At 39.8% G+C, this 19,353-nt stretch overlaps 1 protein-coding gene across 1 annotated transcript in view; it reads right to left on the reverse strand.

The window, feature by feature from the left end:
* Positions 1-8,063: 8,063 nt before the first annotated feature.
* pdss2 (prenyl (decaprenyl) diphosphate synthase, subunit 2) overlaps positions 8,064-19,353 on the reverse strand; it is a 30,225-nt gene continuing 18,935 nt past the window's right edge. The window contains exons 4-8 of the mRNA XM_034576937.1: positions 15,732-15,806; positions 13,491-13,664; positions 11,487-11,618; positions 10,360-10,395; positions 8,064-8,439 (exon numbers count right to left, since the gene is read on the reverse strand). Of these exons, the coding sequence (XP_034432828.1) occupies positions 8,284-8,439; positions 10,360-10,395; positions 11,487-11,618; positions 13,491-13,664; positions 15,732-15,806 (573 nt within the window). The 3' untranslated portion in view covers positions 8,064-8,283. The remainder of the gene's footprint in view (positions 8,440-10,359; positions 10,396-11,486; positions 11,619-13,490; positions 13,665-15,731; positions 15,807-19,353) is intronic.

The raw sequence follows: 19,353 nt of genomic DNA on the forward strand, positions 1-19,353 counted from the left end.
GCGGCGCGCGCCTGCTGTGTCACTTCCGCACAGCTGTGAATAGAAATAAAGACAAACACACTGACACTACTACTGTATATAAACTAGTTATATTATTGTTATATTATCATATACTAACAACATACACTACTGCTGTATATAAACTAGTTATATTATTGTTATTATATTATCGTATACTAACAACATACACTACTGCTGTATATAAACTAGTTATATTATTATTGTATTATCGTAAACTAACAACATATACTACTACTGTATATAAACTAGTTATATTATTATTATATTATCATATACTAACAACATACACTACTAGTCTATACAAACCAGTTATATTATTGTTATAGTTATATTCTCATATACTAACAACAAACACTACTACTCTATATAAACAAGTTATATTATTGTTATATTATCATATACTAACAACATACACTACTAGTCTATACAAACCAGTTATATTATTGTTATAGTTATATTCTCATATACTAACAACAAACACTACTACTCTATATAAACAAGTTATATTATTGTTATATTATCATATACTAACAACATACACTACTGCTGTATATAAACTAGTTTTATTATTATTATATTATCATATACTAACAACATACACTACTACTGTATATAAACTATTTATATTATTGTTAAATTATCATATACTAACAACATACACAACTAGTCTATATAAACCAGTTATATTATTGTTATAGTTATATTCTCATATACTAACAACATACACTACTACTCTATATAAACCAGTTATATTATTGTTATATTATCATATACTAACAACATACACTACTGCTGTATATAAACCAGTTATATTATTGTTATAGTTATATTATCATATACTAACAACATACACTACTACTGTATATAAACATTTACATTATTATTATTATATTATCATATACTAACAACAAACACTAATACTGTATATAAACCATTTATATTATTATTATTATATTATCATATACTAACAACATACACTACTACTCTATAAACAAGTCATATTATTGTTATATTATCATATACTAACAACATACACTACTTCTGTATATAAACCAGTTATATTATTGTTATAGTTATATTATCATATACTAACAACATGCACTACTTCTGTAAATAAACCAGGTTATGTTGTTATTGTTGTTATATTATCATATACTAACAACATACTTTACTACTCTATATAAACCATTTGTGGTGATGCCTGTTATATTTTATGTATTGCACTTTGAATTGCCTTGTTGACGTGTTTTATGATGTCTTACTCATTCATTCCATCTATACTGCTTATTCTTTGAAGGTCGAGGAAGAGCTGGATACAAAATATTAAAAAAACTAATATTTATATTTCTTTAAATATTTTCTTTAAAACATTTCCTATGTATCTGTGTAATTCTGTAATATTCAATAAGTAGGTATTCTCCTCTCTCCAACACAGCGAAAGCCAGTAGGAGAGATACCTCCCGTTTGTAGAGACAATCTCTGTCCAACATTTAGCCAACATAATGTGGGCAACATCGCCCTCAAGTGGAAAGAGATCACACTTCTCTAACTCTGATGCACTGTATCAACCCTGAGCTTCAGGCTGCGTGTAAACCAGGAGCAGTTTAAAGCAACAGTTTAAATGGCACATATTGGACCATAGAGAACAGATTAGAACGACTCTTTTATGGGTAATGGCTGAAGATTACATGAGTAACTACAACAATGTCAAACAATCCTGAATTTCAATATAACGTATACATTTTTTGTGCGGGTGAATTACTTTTAGTATTTTAATATTTTTGCCTTAAATATGCACCACATCAACCTGGTGACTAATTTTACAAGTGTCCCTTATCCTCCACGCAACTATTTCTTAGTGAGGGAGTGATTTTTAAATACTACATCACAAGGACAATTAATATTTCATTTTGTTGTAGCCTACTGCAGATTGACATGTACCAGTGCCACAGTAAAACACTACTTCTGCTTCCAAAAGCTTTGTGTTTAATTCTTTAAACAAAAAGAGGAAAAAACGCATCAGGTTGGAGATGTGTTATCTGATAAACCATAATAACAACAACAATTACAGTAATGATAATGATAATAATAATAAAGATTTATTTATACAGCACTTATCTAAACAAGGTTACAAAGTGCACTACAAAATAAATTGGAATAAAACAGTACAAGGCAAAACAAATATAAGAAAAATAACATAAAAGAAAATATTAGAAACAAGCAACACTAAAATTATGTTTTAAGCAATCATTTAAAACCAGGTAAAGTGATTGCAAGTCTATTCTCCTCAGGTAAAGAGTTCCAGAGCCCTGGGGCCCTGATGTCAAAAGCCTGGTCGCCCTTATCAGCCTTGACTTAGGAACAAGTGTCAAGTGTTGGTTGTAAGATCTAAGATTACAACTTGGAGTGAAGGGAGTTAGTAGCTCTGCAACATAACTGAGGGCCGGACTGTGCTGCGCTTTATAAATAATTTAAAAAATAGTCTTAAAATCAAATATCCCAAATCTAACTGGCAGCCAATGAAGGGAGGGAAGGATCGGGGGGATGTGGACCTCTGCCTGGTGTTGGTTAAAATGTGAGCAGCAGCGTTTTGCACAAGGAAAGAAGGTACTCTATTGATCCTGAAGGAAATTTATGTAAAGCAATAATCACAGTAACTTATTACATCTCAAGTTCAAAGATTGCAGAGTCAAAACCTCCCAAAAAAGATTTCTGTGGATTATTCCGAAATGGAGCCAGTGGCAGCAGAAAGCAAACCTGTGAGATGATAAATAAGAGAAGACGATCAAACAGAGTGAAGACATATTGTTCAGATGAATCAGAGACATTTTGATTTGTAGGGGGCACCATTAAAAACAGCTGGTTCCCAGAGCAGGTAAACTGGTGTCAGCTGAGGAGCAGAGATTTTAGTCAGTAACAGATGAACAGAGGAAACTCACACTACCATTACTCTGTCTTAATCACCACGCAGCACCACTGTTCTGTTCCCAGCCACGGATGTTACGATACAGAGATGATACAACAAGACGCCGTGCGGCTGGTGTGGTTCTCATTATCCGACTAATGAGCTGTCTCCATGGCAGTCTGATCTGTCAGCCAATGAAGCGAGCAGGCCCCTGTGCGGAGGGGAAGCGTGGCTCAGGGTCAGCCAGGCGCCGGCTTGCGACGAGGGGCCGGCGTGCGGCACTTACCACCGTGAAGAGCTCGTTAAAGTGTCATTTTTGGCCAATATGCTCGTCTGTGTCAAGGAGGCCAATCAGCCATACTGTTCCCATCTCAGGAGAATGACTTTCATCCATCACCGTCAGCTATATGATGATATTAGCAGGTGTTTACTGATAGACCATTGAGAGGAAGACAAATGGAGATCCTAAAATCACCCCACACTCAAAGTCGTGCAGTCATTTTACATACATGCTTATTCCTAATAGGGCCACATCAAATCTATCCCAGCATGCACTGGAAGGGGAGGCAGGGTACCATCATGGCCAAGGCCTCGCAGTGTATAAACCATAGACATGAATGACATGACTGCTCCCCTAAAGTGAAGCCAAAGCGTTTCAATCGCCACCTGGTGGCTGGCTGCAGTAGGTCATAAATCCTGCCACCTCCATGTTATTGGATGGGACAAGGGCCAAGCTAAAAAGCTAAATGTCCCAAACATTTTTTCTTAAAGATAATTCATAGTTCTTTTCACATTGATGTTTATTCAAGTGTTAATTTAAGTAAGTTCATTGTTATTTGATGCTATAAAATGAAGTGGAATGTCGTGATTGACAGCTGAGACTGTCTCGCGATTGGTTGAGCGCATCAGAGTGTATCAGGGTTACCATGGCTCCATTCTTCAATCGCTGCAGACCCTGGCTCCAAATGCACAATATGACAGCGTTTGTATTTGGGATATTTTGTCTTAATTTCCGGATAGACCCTAAGACCCTTAACCTCACACATACAGAATCTTTGGTGGCAGATGTGCAGGTTCAGCAGCATTACTGTTATATCAATCAGGGCTTGATTTAAACGTATTACAGTTCAAAACCCCAGTATAAAAAATAGCACATTGAAGAGACGTGTGTGTGGTGTCAGGTGTTTGTATTTGAATTGAATTAATTTGTTCATTAAACCAACAAATGGTGACCAAAGTGGTGGGACGAGATGTGAAACTGTAAGTGTGTGTGTGTGTGTGTATGTGTGTGTGTGATGGATGATGGAGAACATGCACATACATTCACTGTATAATGTGAGTATGAATGTTTTATGTGGTCATCAGGACTGGAGGAGCGCTATATAAATACATACCTTTTTTTAAATAAGGCTCACATGAATCCATACTCCTGACCTCTGGGACCCTGTGCTCAAACCCACTGCTGTGTTACCAGTGCGTCACAGACTCTCCAGATGTGTCGTTACTCCACAGCAGCTCCTTCGAGCAGTGACTAAACCTCGAAGAGAGGGGACACTGACACCTTGTGGGCAGATGACTCGGAGGATGCAGCTTCTCTCATCACCAGTTTAGTTTGTGTTCAGCCATGTCTTGGAACCTTTTAGGAATTCCTTGCATTCCCACAGCAGGGACCAGGGTCTGAATAAAGTTCAGGGAGAATCTTCAAGGAAAGTCCCTTTTTTGTCTCCAGTATAACAACGTACCAGTGGTGAGGCTGCTTTTAAGGCCTGGAGTTAGACCTGCCTCCGGTTGAAATATAAGTAACACACACATAATGCCAACAAACACACAGGAATGTACATGAGCGACTGTGAATCTTCATACACACACTTTCTCTGTTATCTGATGTATGAGTTTCTGTAAGAGGGGAGAGGTGCTGCTCCTTTGCTCTTTTCTGTCAAATTCACAAACAGCAGCTGCTCCCTCTACAACATCCACAGGGATGTGTGTGTGTAATGGAATCTGTTAGGCTGTGCTGTCCAACCCTACCCACTCGACCCAGCTGTAATTACACCACCCATCGTCCGGCCTGGGCACACTAAGGCCGCTGTTGCCCACTTCATGTTGTGCATGTAAGCTTATAGTCCTGCCAGCTCTCGCTTTAATGACACCCAAGACTCCCAAACTGGAAAATGTAAGCAAACAGAGAGTCGGGTTTCTGCTCTGCAGGATATAAAAGTGTCGAAGCTCATACCGTCGTCATCCTGCTCTTTATGTGGGCTTCGCTTGAGATATCAAAAAGACTGACGCTGGCAGTCGTGATGTGGTCGAGAAGAAAAAGAAAAAAAGATTTCTGTTCAACATTAAACATTTAGTTTTTACCACTGGAAAAAAACTGTTTTCCTCAATAAAAACACATCCCATCAAATCCTCTTCTGCCGTGCCCCGCTGATTTCTATTGGGAGCTTCCATGCAACAGTTTCATTGCTTAAAAGCAGACCTCATTAAAAAAAAAAGTTTTGTTTAGTAACTATATTTGTCATTCTGGCAGTGCCCCAGCCTCTGTCTTTGTTTGGTCCTTTTAACTTTCCATGTAACTTTCCCCATGTCTCCTCACAGCGAGGCTAAATATTTCATGAAGAGCCTGAGGCTTTCCCCGGCACATGCTGTACCTCTCTGTTCCCGGGAAGCCCGAGCAGCGGAAACCAGACAGCAGAGAAAGTGGACATACAACCCGGCAACAGACGGGAGCTGGTTGTTCAAATACTTCACATCCTCTTTCATTTCAACCCCACTTGCTTCTTTTCATCCTATCGTCTGCCCACTTTCACCCTCTGAGTCCTCTTCTTCAACACTCCTACGTCCAAATAATGTATACTATAGTATACCATAGTATTTTATACTATACTAATTATCTGCATATCAGTCAATAATCCTCCACATATCTGTTTACTGACCTGTTCTGCTTACTCACCTCTGGAAATTGTGCAATAACGTATACATGCGTATTCCTTTACACTTTTATTCTCTTATAGTTTTTAGTAATGTATTTGACTTTTTCTTATATTGAGGTCTTTTAACATTCATTTATTTAAATGCTGATCTGACCTGTCCTTCTCGTCCAACACTTTTCATTGTACGTTTGAGCATGTGTTAACTTACATATGACAAAAAAAACATGAAACTTGAAGTATATTTACCACCTACATGTAAACGAGGGGAAAGAAAACTGTTACTCACAAAGAGCAGCAGCTTGTTATCTTTGAATCCTGTTTTTCTCCTATTTTTCAAGCTGTGAATCATTGTTTTACAGAAATGACTTCAACTTGCCTTACATTGGACAGCACTGTTTTTTTCTACAAGGCTACAGGCTCAGTGTGGCACACATCTCACGTCTCATTTGCTTACTACCGCTGCCAAGAAGGTTATGTTTTCAGCCCTGTACATTTGTGGGTTGGTTTGTATTTTTGTTTGTTGGCAAAATATACAAAAAACAGGATGTGGTTTGGGTGAGGAAAGAACCCATCACATTTTGGTCTGGATCCGGATCAGGGGGCGGATCCAACAATTCTTTTTCACTTTCTTTAACATTGTGAGACAGGAGTTTTTTTTATTTTTAGATTCACAGTTTTCTCAGGAAATAATTCATGGATCTTGATGAAAAGAATCAGGCTTATTTAGGGATCTTTTTTCAAGGGGACTGTTGGGCCTTGGTGGAGGTATGCGCTCTACTTAGGGATTTTCTAATGGTTGGTGGGAATGTCATAGGTTTTGCTGTTGTTTCTTAAGTATTAAAGTCAGTGATCACAACAGTTACACCACGAGGAAGTCATGGATGTCTGCATCAATTTTATGCCTGTCTAATTAACATTGCTTTTCACTCAAAACCACAGATGTCAGCCTCACGGTCACAGTGATCCATCAAATAGTCTTTGATACTGTGTTTCAGACGGATGGACAAACGGACACACACAGACATTGCCTTGGACTTTGTATGAGCAGTCCAGTGTCATTACAAATTCCATCTAAAACCTACAACTGCTTGTTTAAAAGATGGACCCTAAAGACTGTTATTGCCAAAGGAACCACTTCACATAACTCTTATTAATGGATATAATGGTTATAAAAAGACTCATAATTCTTTTTTTTATGACATTACTGACATCGTTTTGAGGCTTGGCTCTTTTTCTAAGTTAAATATTTAACCATTTCTAGCAACACCTTTCTTCTTGCAAACGAAAGTCTTTAAAGAGATGATGCTTTAATGTGGTATACCAACATGTGCTGCTGTTCTCTGCAGCTACAAAGAACCATCAGTCCTTTCTCCCTTGTCTCCTGTGCTCTGTCCTTCAGGTGTGGCCATGATGTGACAGACAGCTGCCAGTGGTGGCCTGGTTTCACACCTTGGCTGTCCCCCGCCTCCGCAGACAGCAGCCTGGGAAACCACAGGCCACCAGGCTGGCGCCAGCCTGTACGGCTTAGAGCAGGGCAGCCGGTCCAATCAATACCTCTGCATTTCCTGTCCATTTGCTCAGGTCTCTTCATTAATAATTACTGCTCGGCGGAGCTTCAATGCGCTCGCTGGCCGGGGCCAAGGGGAGAGGCTGTGTGACCTTTCCCCACCCCTGGGTCGACTTGGATCACACACACACAGACATGGGGACAGACATAAGAAGGCAACATAGATGACATTACTCCTGATTCCCTCCGTAGAGACAGAATCATGCCAAACTCCATTAAAAGTATTTTATGTGCAGCTGTGCTTATCAGCAGAGGCACATACTAGGTAGAACATGACTTTGAGACATTTCAACTACAGCCACTTTTTGATTTGGCAAACACAAGTAGAACCAGCAGCTATGATTTCAGCATCATCTGAGATGTGCAGCTACAAGCACAGGGAACCAGTTCAAAAAATAAATAAAATTTGTTAGGATAAGTGCTGCCTGGTGCATTATTTGCCGTTCATGGTACATTTTCCAGAGGACAATAACAATTCCTCAGAACATCTTCAACTGCGTTCTGCCTGGTATGTGGCTTCGCTGATAAGCAAGGTAACAATTAACTGCCAGGTTTTAAAATGCAGCTCGGCGTGACATTTTCTCCACGCAGGAGATGACGGGTACGTACCACAGACAGCAGAATACAAGACCTGATGCTGACGTCATGTGTGTTTATTTCTTTTTTTGAAACCATGACCATTATATCATCCACAACAGAGCAGAGCGGTTCGTCCAGACATGAGCCAGCACCTGGCTCAAAGGAAGTTCTCATGTCTCTTCAGTGTCCTGTTGCCTCTGCAGACAAACACCTCAGGCTGCACATGTAGAAACAGCTGTGTGTGTGTGTGGGCATGTGTGTGTGAGACAGTGTCCAGGTCAAAATTTGCTGACGGTGGAGGCAATGTTTTCCAAGGCGGATCTAGCCTCGGAGGAGGGGAAAGCCTGGATGGCCTCCAGAGCCTTGTTGCCATGGTAACGGCATAAGTCCACCGCCGAGCTCATGCCTTTCCCCGACTTAACTGCTGCCAAAAGCTGTCGAGGGATGAAAACACACATTAGTTTGTCATGTTTGTGTCACTCCAGTTACAACTACAACACAGCCAGAGCCAGACAAAGTTATCTCACTCTGAAAGTGGATCGTACAGAGGTACAGCACCACTTTTAATGACAGGAAACACAGTGTATAACACAATGTGTGCATGTGCACACTGCCCCTGGTACCACTGGAGGCAGATTATCACATCTAACTACTGGGAGAAACACTGAGACTGATCACTGTGAGATTTAGTTAAAACACAGACAGTTTCTCTCTTATCAGTGAGAGCAGAAAAGTCTGGAACTTTATTTCTCTGCAGGTTCTACTCACGTGTTGTAAAAACTACAATATGATTTTTAACTATTATCATATCTTATTTAAAAGAAAACTGAACATAAAAAATATGGCTTGTGTGTTTGTGTATGAGGATTGGTAAAACAAAATTAAGTCAAATAAGCTCCATCCAGTAGATTAAGTTTTCAGTTTGAGTGTGAATTTGACCCCATGTGCTTTCCTGAATTTTATGGGGCACAAAAGAGTCCAAAATTATTAGTAATTAGTGAAATGCATGAATGAGTTACTGTAAAAAAGTTAAATACACATCTGAAACTCAACTCACTGTATTTTCATTATAACAATAATAATAACTTTTTTTCCCAATACATTTTTTATACAATACATCTGCTGCGGGGGAAAATGCTCTGGCTCTCTTTGTTTTCTTTATGCCAATCACAGTCGTCCAGGGGGCGACACTCTGCCCAGGATGCAGCGATGGTGTCCATGTCCATAGTGTCGTTTGGGGGATATTTTTTGGACACGGAGTAGTGAGCGAGTACTGTCATTAAAATGTCTTTTCGCCATCATTACCTTCACAGTAAAAGACATATGTCGACCGAGTGATTGTACGATTCAAAACTTCTTTAAAACTCGCCAGTATTTGACCACGTAGGTTGTAACACTGAGATTGTTGTGGTGACGGAAATGGAAGGCGAGGAGACTGACTCCTAAAATGGCAGGCTTATACCCACAGGCTGCATCTGGTGACTTCTTTCATGTAATGTGTAATCATTTTCTAACATAAAATTCCCCAAATACTAAGTTTTAATAAATTAAAGCGTCATCTGGGTTAATATTTTAAAAAGTGGGGATGAAAGACTTGAATAATTTAATAGAGAGGAGGAATTCCTGTAAACATTTTGGTTATTTCATCACGGTGATTTATAATAGTTAGTTTTGTAGCTGTCAGAAATAAACACAAAGTTTCACTGGTTATTATGCATTTTTGTCTTTGTACTGAATCAAAGCAAAGTTATTACGCTTGAGGGCCCAAGGTCTTTCTCCTTCTTCCCCAAAATGTCATCCCTCTCTTGTGTCCTGCTCTCAGTTTTCCTTCTCAGCTCTCTTCTCTCCTTCCAACTTCTCCTCACGTCCCCTTTTCAGCAGGTCTGCTGAAGGAGATTCTCTCACAATGCCACTGTCTCAGAGCCTCGGTGTCTCCTCCACAAATAGGCCTCGGTAACTAATCCCTCCTGCTCTGGTTTCAGACGGGACCAGATAACCCCCCTAATACCGTCAGACCCCTCCTCTGTAGCTTCACCCTCTCCTTGTACCCCTGTCCCTCCCCTTCTTCCCTCACACGTTGACTTTGGAAAGCTCGGTTCTCAACTTTGATATAGGTTACAGGGAAAAGACATATTGTTTCTCTGTGGTGGCTCTGTCGGATACAGGGCCACCAAGTAAACAGGTGAAAAACAACAAAGAAACATTTAACTATCTTACAAAGTTGTATCAGAATCTTTTGAAACATAACAAGCAACAGAGGCTGCAGCAGGGAATAACAGAGCAGTAGTTGTGTAATATTATAGTGTAAGAGCTGAGTTTTCTGTAATGACAAATACATCAAGCAGTGTTCTTACCTTTGAGTAATCCAGCTGGTTTCTCAGTGTTTTAGCCTTTGTAAGAAGACAGAAAAGAAAGTGTTTACAAGATCACTTTAACATCATCCTCAACACATCTTTACTGACTTTTAAAAAAGTGTACTTAAATGAAATATGTTTTTCTTAGATCAGCACGAACCTTAAAAACATCTGTAAATCATCTTTTGTTTGGACTCAAATTTACATCCAATTTTCCCAACTGTGAAAATGCAAATCTTCTCCACCTACTTTGATCCTTACATACTTACATGTTAAATGACCATTTTCAGTGTAAAGACACTGTCACAAATGTTTACTGAGCTCTTATCTTCATCTGTTACCGTGTCGTCTAGGCTGGATTAACTGACAAAATCTGAAACCTCTATATTAAAACTGGATGGTTTAATGGATTTCCCGTTTCATTCAAGAGAAAATCTAATTGATGTGATAACTTTACAACTAGAATGTCACTCAGTAGAGCTCATATCTCCATCAAGGCCCAACAGTTGCCTTAAATTCAATCAAGCTGTTCCAAATCTAACACATTCTAAGATATCCGTTTTCTAAATAGGCTGATTTTTTTTCATCAAGATCCATGAATTATTCCCTGGGTTAATAGTGGATATGTCAAAAAAACATCCCATCTTGCAATGTTATAAGAAAGTAAACAATAAATTCTTGAATCCACACCAAAATTGAATGGGTTCATCCCGACCTGTACCGCATACTTCCATAGAGTTTCCTGGAAAACCGTCCAGTAGTTTTTGTTTATACTTGTTTAAAAACAAACAAACACATATAACCTCCTGGGCGGAGGTACAAATAGGGAGAGAATTCTAACCTATTTCTTTGGTTGGTGGGAGATTTCCAAAGGTTTGTTTTTCATGTTTTTACATTTTAAATATGTTGCAGCCTGTTAAGAAGGGAGGAAGGAATATGCTGAAACAATCTGTGCACTATATTGAGTTGTAAAAGAAATGTATGTATTTGTTTTCTAATGTTAAAAAAGTACACTTTTTCTACTTCACCTATGAGCAGCCTGTTTGTTTTCTTCAGAATTACTAGTCACTGACGGTCCAAGTACTAACTACATCGAGCTTGTGCAGTGGTGCCCATCCCTCCTGTACCTGCTGCAGCTGCTGATGCCACCTCTCCTGGCCGACGATCTGACGGTGGAAAACCACCGGGGCGGCACTCAAGCTGAACGACAGCAGCTCTCCCACACTGCTCTTCACAAACGGCTGCAGGTCAGAGTTCAGCTGCAGAAGGGAGAGCACAGTTGACGGTGAGACGACAAATCGGTGAGATTCTATGTCTTAACCTGCAGCCACCAATTAAACGGAGCCGGTGGTTAAAAACGAGGTGCCAGCCTCCACTCCGAGCGAGCGTGTTAATGAGCAGCCTGATGAACAGTGTGCTGAGAGACTGCTAACCTGATGGTTCTCCTTCAAAGACCTCATTTCTGCTTCCTCCCATGCGGAGATTCCCAGTAGCCACTGAGGCCTGCAGACAGGCCGCTACAGGGAGCCGCAGCAGGAGGGGACGTACGAATACACCACTGTGAGTGGGATCATTATGAACAACTTTTAGTCTAGCAGCGCTAAACTACTGCTGTAAACCACTGAACCTCGAGAAATATTTAAACATCTTTATTAACATGAATGGCATTTTAGCTTTGCACAAATCCACCGTCCTTACAGAATATGTTTGTCACTAATGTAACAATAATAAGACACTTAAATCTAATTTAAAAAACCTTGCTTCATCTACAAAGGATTAATGAAATATAAAAGAAACCGTCTGATTTTACAGGTTATTTAATCTACATGATTTGGACAAATAGGTCACCATGTCCTGTTTCAGGATTTTTTTTATGTATCAAATCAGGTATAGCGATAAAAATTCATACTAATGTTGTTAAACTAAAATAAGGCCAGTTGATTACAGAGTTAGAAGAGGAACAGAAGTTTGGACACTGCTGTTTCCTGTAGATCAGTGGAACATTCAGCCAATCAGCAGCCAATAAAGATTTATTCTTTTTTATTTTATTTAAATCGATCACAGTAACAAAATAAACAGAAACAGCACAGTGGTCAGGAGGGACAAACATCTAGTACATTAAGAAAAACCTAAAAACCTGTTTTACAATCGTTGGATAAATATTCATGATGTAATCATGAAACTAAAGTTAATAATTTATATTTTTATAACAACAAAGTATCAACTAAGAACATTTCATTCCATTATCATGATTATTAAATAATCATGAAAATGTGAAATGTAAGGCTCATAGTGACAGACCTACAGAGAATACTCACCTCAATCTGCAGCTTAACACAGCTTTATAGTGACTTTTGGTTTTGTTTAAATGTCCAGCTGCAACTTTACTGCTATAGTTCACTCTCACTGCTCTGATATCATCTGTTATAGCTGCAGCAGGGAGCTGGTTTCAGAGAAAAAAGGCTCTAAAAACCCAACTGTACATGACCTGCTCAGCACCAAACAACAGACAGACACAGCTAACATCCTGTACGTTACAGAAACGCTCTGACTACAACTTTCCCGAAAACTGAGGTTGCACGTCACGCCGTGATTGGTCTTGTCTGGCTGTGCAGAGCTGCGGAGATGGGGTTTGAATTTCTCTTTCTAGCTTTTTTTGACTGAGTGAAATACTATCGATTTCTCCCTGGAGAGTCTGAAAACCTGCGCTGTATGAATGAATTATTATTATTTCATTTATTTAACACTAACACACTCAGCTTGTTTGTATCATCAGAACTGGGTGGGGGTTGGTTCAATCAAACATCCTTACACCTGCTATAAAATGATGATGTAAATCTAGCTGAACGCTCATTGGTGTAGAGAAATACACCATATGTATGTGATTCTTCAAACCAGGGAGGAAAGAAAGGATAAAAACAGAAATACAGAAATTTCTCATGTGAAATAATCAAAATGTAAAAGTTTCAAACTTTGATAGAGAAGAAAACAGTGTTGTTGATTGACCCCATTGCTCATAACTTGAAGCCAATTGAGAAAAAAAAAGAGGTCTTTGAATTGATGATCTTTGAATCAAGACAGACGACTGTGATTATCTCATTTGACCCTTATTGATTTGAGATCAGACTCACCTTGTGGCCTAGTGATAAGTGCCTGCCGTACTTGTAGGCCAGCCTTTGGGACTCCTTGTCGTGTTTGGCGAGCTCCATCGCTGCTTGACAGCTCTTGGCGAGCAGCGCCCCGTGGGACAGGAACGTCTGCTCCTCCCAAGTCGCCACGTCGACGCCGTCGGTGAGACCGTTCTCCTGCAGAGCAAACAGAGTCAGAGACACGGCCGGCCCGAGCTTTGACTGCCTCTTCTGTACGACTTCAAAGTTCCCACAGAGCACCTCACAGCCTCTCAATCAAAACAACCCCTCCTCCTCTGTGATTTAATTTTTCAGTATGTAATTGGATGTGCACCAGAGAGTAACAGCAATTTGACACAGTATTTCCCACAAGTTCTTCAGTTTGGAACCGAGGGAAACTGGGAGGGGGGACGCTGAGCCCGAACCGGAAAACACTCTTTTAGCTCTACAAACAATTCAATATGTTGTTTTATATCAGATATAATGTCAAACATTAAAAACATTATAAACACCACAGGTATAACAAGGTTCAATAGACCATCTCCCAACAAGTGCATGTATTTGGTAAGATATACTGAATAAGAATAATAATAGAGAATACTGGAATAATAGAGAAAACACTTCATGGTAAGAAGTTAATCTAAAATCACCATCGAAAGAGGTCAACTAATCCTCTTAAGTCTCCCAGAAAAAAGGTCAACAGAGCTACAACAAAGTCAACAAAGTGTCTGTGGCTTCATCTATACTACGCTTTAGTTTGAAAACTGCTCTGTCAAACTAGAATCTCTGCATGCACATCATTTGACCACGAAAGTGCAAAGTGCATGCGCGTGCTGGTGGAAACATGAATTGGAAACAGCTGGTCTCCTACTACATGCAAACAGTTGAATCATCGTAAAATGCAGAATTTTACTGTACAACAGCTGTTGGTTAAGGCAACAGGGTCAGAAACACTTGTAACTGATTATCCATGTAGCGTTCTACACCAGTAGCCGAGGAGGCTAATGCTGGATGCCATCTGCAAGAAGGGGGTCTTGTGATAGGAACCTGACGAATCAACGAAGGCTACATCTTGACCGCAAAGACTTAATTAGCAAGCGTTTGTGAGTGTCTACATGATGGTTTCCAAACACCTCAGTTTCCGCCCATCCATACTCAAACACAGCCCTGGAGTTTTCAAACTAAAACGGGGTGAGCAGCGTTTTCAATCTTCTCAGTTTTAGCCGTTTTAAAACTTGTTGTATCCATAGCAGAGTTTATGCGTTTGTGCATGAATGTAGCCTGTGGCTTTTACCTCCAAAATCCATTCGTTCTTAATGAAGATGTAAACCTTTAAAAACTGACCACTGTATACTTTAATTGTGGACTCTTTCCAGAGGCGGATTAATCTACATTTGGATTCTTAGTGAGTGTGATCATGAGCAGAAAAGTGTCCAATTGAACTGCAGTGTGTAATTGTAATGAAGGACCATGTCACCCATGGCAACAGTGTGGCTCATGATGTGAATTTAACCTTTAAAAAAAATACTTGGCAGTGCTATGTGTGTCTGCACCAGATCGTCACACAAGTCTCCTGTTTGTATCTGTGCAAAATACTCAGCAGCTGATGAAACTTGTGAACTGTGAAGTGTTTTCCACACAAAGGTCCAAGTAAAGCTCTTACAGTCCACTTTTTAATGCCACTTCAGTTTACTGTCTCTTATAGTCACTCTGACTTTTGGGTTGTAAAATTTAAATAGTTTCCTTTCAAAGGAGACCAGGGTTATGACTGTAATAAAAAAGGCCGAAGAACAGTAACCTTTTTATTTTGGGTACATTATGTTTGGGCTTGTGCATAAAAATGGGGCGTGACCAGTAACAGGTTAACAGTTTTATATGTAAAAATTAAGCTCTTATAAGGCACAGTAATAAACTACAAGAACAGTACCTGTTTTAGCAAAAATATTGAATATTACCAGTCCTTTTCTTTTTTATCCTCATTCAAATTTCTACATGTATTATACTGTATATCTACATGTGTTTCTAAATTTATACATTTCTAAATTTTGAATTTATCTTTTTCAAGTTTGTCTATCATGTAGAGCTCTCAAAACTGACTTTAAGTAATAAATGTTCAAACAATCATCATTCTATTATTGGGTTCAAATTTCCTCCAACAAATTGTAGGTCCTTTCTTCATTAAAGTGTCTTGGGTTTGCTGCACTGCATCACTGTAGATCTATAAGAGGAGAACAGGTACTTTACCTCAGTATTATTGGAATTCTCATTGTAGATTCCTTGGACTAAATCACCGATGGCACTTGAGATCAATTCCACAACCTGTTAAATACAGAAAAGAGAAAAAAGCTTCAGACATTTGGGCTAAAATGCACAAGAAGAAGTAACAGATTTACTATCATATTAACAGATTTACACAACATCTTCTGTCTTCTCTTGAACTAAGAAAACATGAATACGTCAAGTAATGCCACGTGCCTCATTTCTATAAAGTAGGACACGGAGTTCTGCCTTGTGAGCATATAGGTCACGTGTTGAACCCAAAACTTCAAGATCTACACAACATGTACATCACGTGACCTCGTGTTGGAGCTTCCCTGGGCTCTGGCAGTGAACCGCTAACCTGTTCCCTCATTATATATCACTCTGGCTAACGGCATTGATTAAACTCCTAATATGCAAATGAGGTCGATCAAAACCTGACACGCTACTCGTATCATCCGTGACATTCGTAATTAAAAAAAAGCCACAATTTCCCCGGGTCTGAAGCTCGAGTAAACAGCACTCGCGTTGGATCAGCTGGTTCGGCGAATAAATCTGAGGTGAGAGGAGGACTGGAGACCAGGTGAACTACTGCAGATTCTGTTGATTTCATGACATGAGGTCCACGCTCGATTTCATTCATTACACTTTGTATTCACAGAGAAGTCCAGAGGAGTGGGTTAGCTGAGGTGTCTGTGGTCTGAGGGGCTGAGATGGTGAGATGAAATACACCGTCCACAGAGCAGAGGGGTGATGATCTGACTTCAGGGTCTACTTTCCTCTCCCTTTCTTTTAATTGATGAATTATTTAAAGACTTATTTCACTATGGAACATCAGATGTGGAAAATTAGTATAATAACATCACAACATTTATACAAAGTAGGATTTCTGCAGAAGTGCCACAGTAAAGCTGTTTTCAGAAATGAACTCTGGAGGAACTTTGCAGAATTATGTCCGGACCTTCTTCCCGAGTTTCAACACAGCAGGAGATTCTCCACTCGGGACATTCAGGTGAGGCTTGCTGCAGCATGAGGAGGCAAGGACGTAACATATTAATTCCACTGCAGAGATCACGCGTTTTTGTTTATAGCACATCACACCCCCGTTATCACCAGAATCTCTCTTGACATCTTTGTCGGTGTCTTCTACGTGTATGGCACCGCTTTTTTCAATTTTGTTTGTTTTTCCGTCTGACACGTTTTAGAGACATCATCAACACATTCACTGGCTCGCTGTGAATCCTTAGGGGAGATAAGGAATTCATTATTCTGTGATTAAGTCATAGACCCTGTTTGGTCAGTTAATAAAGACGCTGTAAATGGAGAAAAAAAGTTCTGTTTTGGAAACTGACCTTAGAGAATAATTAACTTTCAACCTTTAAAATAGCCAACAAGCTGAAAACTGTTGTGGAGGCCTGAGTCTTGTTTCAGACTGCAGTTGCCTATTTCCTCTTACAGGGGGCATGCATGACTACATTTCTGCAAACAGAAACACCAGCGGCCTCATCGACCACCAGATGAGAGGCTGCATCTTGTCCAAACACTGCTTAAAGGCTGCTTTTCACTGAATGAGTTCAAATCTGAAGTTGATGCCTCCATCTTTCATTCACACACCGGAGTCGAGGCCGCGCCCGTACAGTACATTTGAATGAGGTTAATTTTAGAGCCCCTTCAGCTCATCCCAGACATCCTTGGTTCATCAGAAAAGTCTGGTGGACGCTGGCTGCGCCGTCAGCCTCGCAGTGCCCTCTGGGTAACCGAATCCGCCGGGGGAAAATATTGAGGAAACCCGAGCTGCGCCCACAGACCTGGAAGGACAATGTGCCTACAGTATTACCAGATGTGGTGTCTCTGCCTGGCCAGCCTTGGGAAGTGGGGGCCAGTGGGGGGGTCTTTTTTTGGAAAGTATCAGATAAGCTTCCCCCCTGCCTCCCCCGTACTCCATTCCCAAATCCAGCCAGATCGTGTTTTGCCGACAGGTCTGTGAGGGGGGAGAAACCGGAGCTGCTCGGTGAGATTACTTTACAGTTTATACAAGTAGCAGCATAGGTTTTCCTCTCAAGGCCACGACACACAATCTCCATCGCTCTCACTGTCTTAGTAGAAAGAAAGAAAAAAAGGCTGGTTTGTGAGAAAAACTTTAAAAGCTGAAGAACTTCTCATTTGTCACCCTGTGTATTAAGGTGAGGTGGTAAAGTGACCACACAGGCGACAAGAAGGAAAACAGAGACAATCCACTGTTTAGCAAACTGTCAGTTAGCAACATCAGAGTCAATCTGCATCAGGCGCAAGTGAGTTACAGGACTATACAGTAAATATGTGAGTGAAAATGGAATCTTTTACAGCCTTTAATTGCAATAACAATAGACTGTATTCCTTTTTTTTATGCAGAGAAGACGAAGCAGGTTAGATACAGTTTTTTAAAGGCCCTTAATTGATTTTACACATCGAGTTCAGTGTACACATCACAGGGAGGACTAATAGGCCTGAGAAACAATAGGTGCACAGCGCTGACTTAACGTGATGCATGTTGCACTTTACACAATGCATGCTGCTGGGAATATTTGTCTGCAACACATGATCCTGTCACGTGACATTAAGACAACGCAGGAGCGAGCCGGCTGCGGTCAGACCAAGCAGCTGCAGCACCTGGGAACCACCTCTGTGACGACACAACTCTGCCCTGATTGGCTGGAGGCTTCACTGACACACACTTATGTTTTTATTCTGAGAACTTCAGATCCATTACCTGCTGTTAATTTCTCTCCAAAGAGGATGATATGTACATACACATATATATACCAGATTTTTTTATTGGAGTAAGGACTAAAGAGGTATAAATCAAAATAGTTTTCATGAAAATATACTTTGATTTAGTGGAGATGTGAAAAGACTTGAGATTGGTTGTTGTCAGCTCACGAGAAGTAGAAAGAGTTCACAGATCACGGATCATAATTTGCACATAGTTTGCAATTGACAGCTCCAGAACAGGTGACTAAATTGACTTTAAGTTGAGGATGTTCTGTCAACTGCTGTGGCCAAGGTTAAGCAAAAAATATTTACCAAGAAATTTTACGTTTTCTTGAGGTTAATGGTTTTAATTACACCATAAGAAAAGAAAATAATACAATTATATTTCTGTGATTTTAATGTTTTTCAGGTAAAATCACATCCACACAATGTTTTCTGTCATGCACACCAACTAAAAAAACTGCAATCTATCTAATACTTCCACATAATAATCAGTAAGTCTGTCTGTGTAAAGCATATCTCGTGATCAAATCATCTTCACACTTGGCAACATTGATTTTAAAGTCAATATTGCAGATAAGGTAGTGTGAACACAAAGTTTGCTAACTTCACTATGCACCATAGACTGGTAATAAAAAGCTCTGCACACATAGAGAAACTGCACTGCACAAGTATATTTAAATTAGGTTGAATTTCAAATCAGGGCCAAACTCAACAAGAACTAACAAACAAGAGGTTAAGTGATGAAGGTTTTCTTAACCTCAAACCACCAGTTCAGAGACTTCGGTCAAAACTAATTTCATTCCCGTAACCTTAGCTGAGTATGATGGACTTATAAGGGCTGTTAACAATCGTC

The sequence above is a fragment of the Hippoglossus hippoglossus genome, chromosome 22, assembly GCF_009819705.1.
Source record: "Hippoglossus hippoglossus isolate fHipHip1 chromosome 22, fHipHip1.pri, whole genome shotgun sequence".
Lineage (NCBI taxonomy): Eukaryota > Metazoa > Chordata > Actinopteri > Pleuronectiformes > Pleuronectidae > Hippoglossus > Hippoglossus hippoglossus.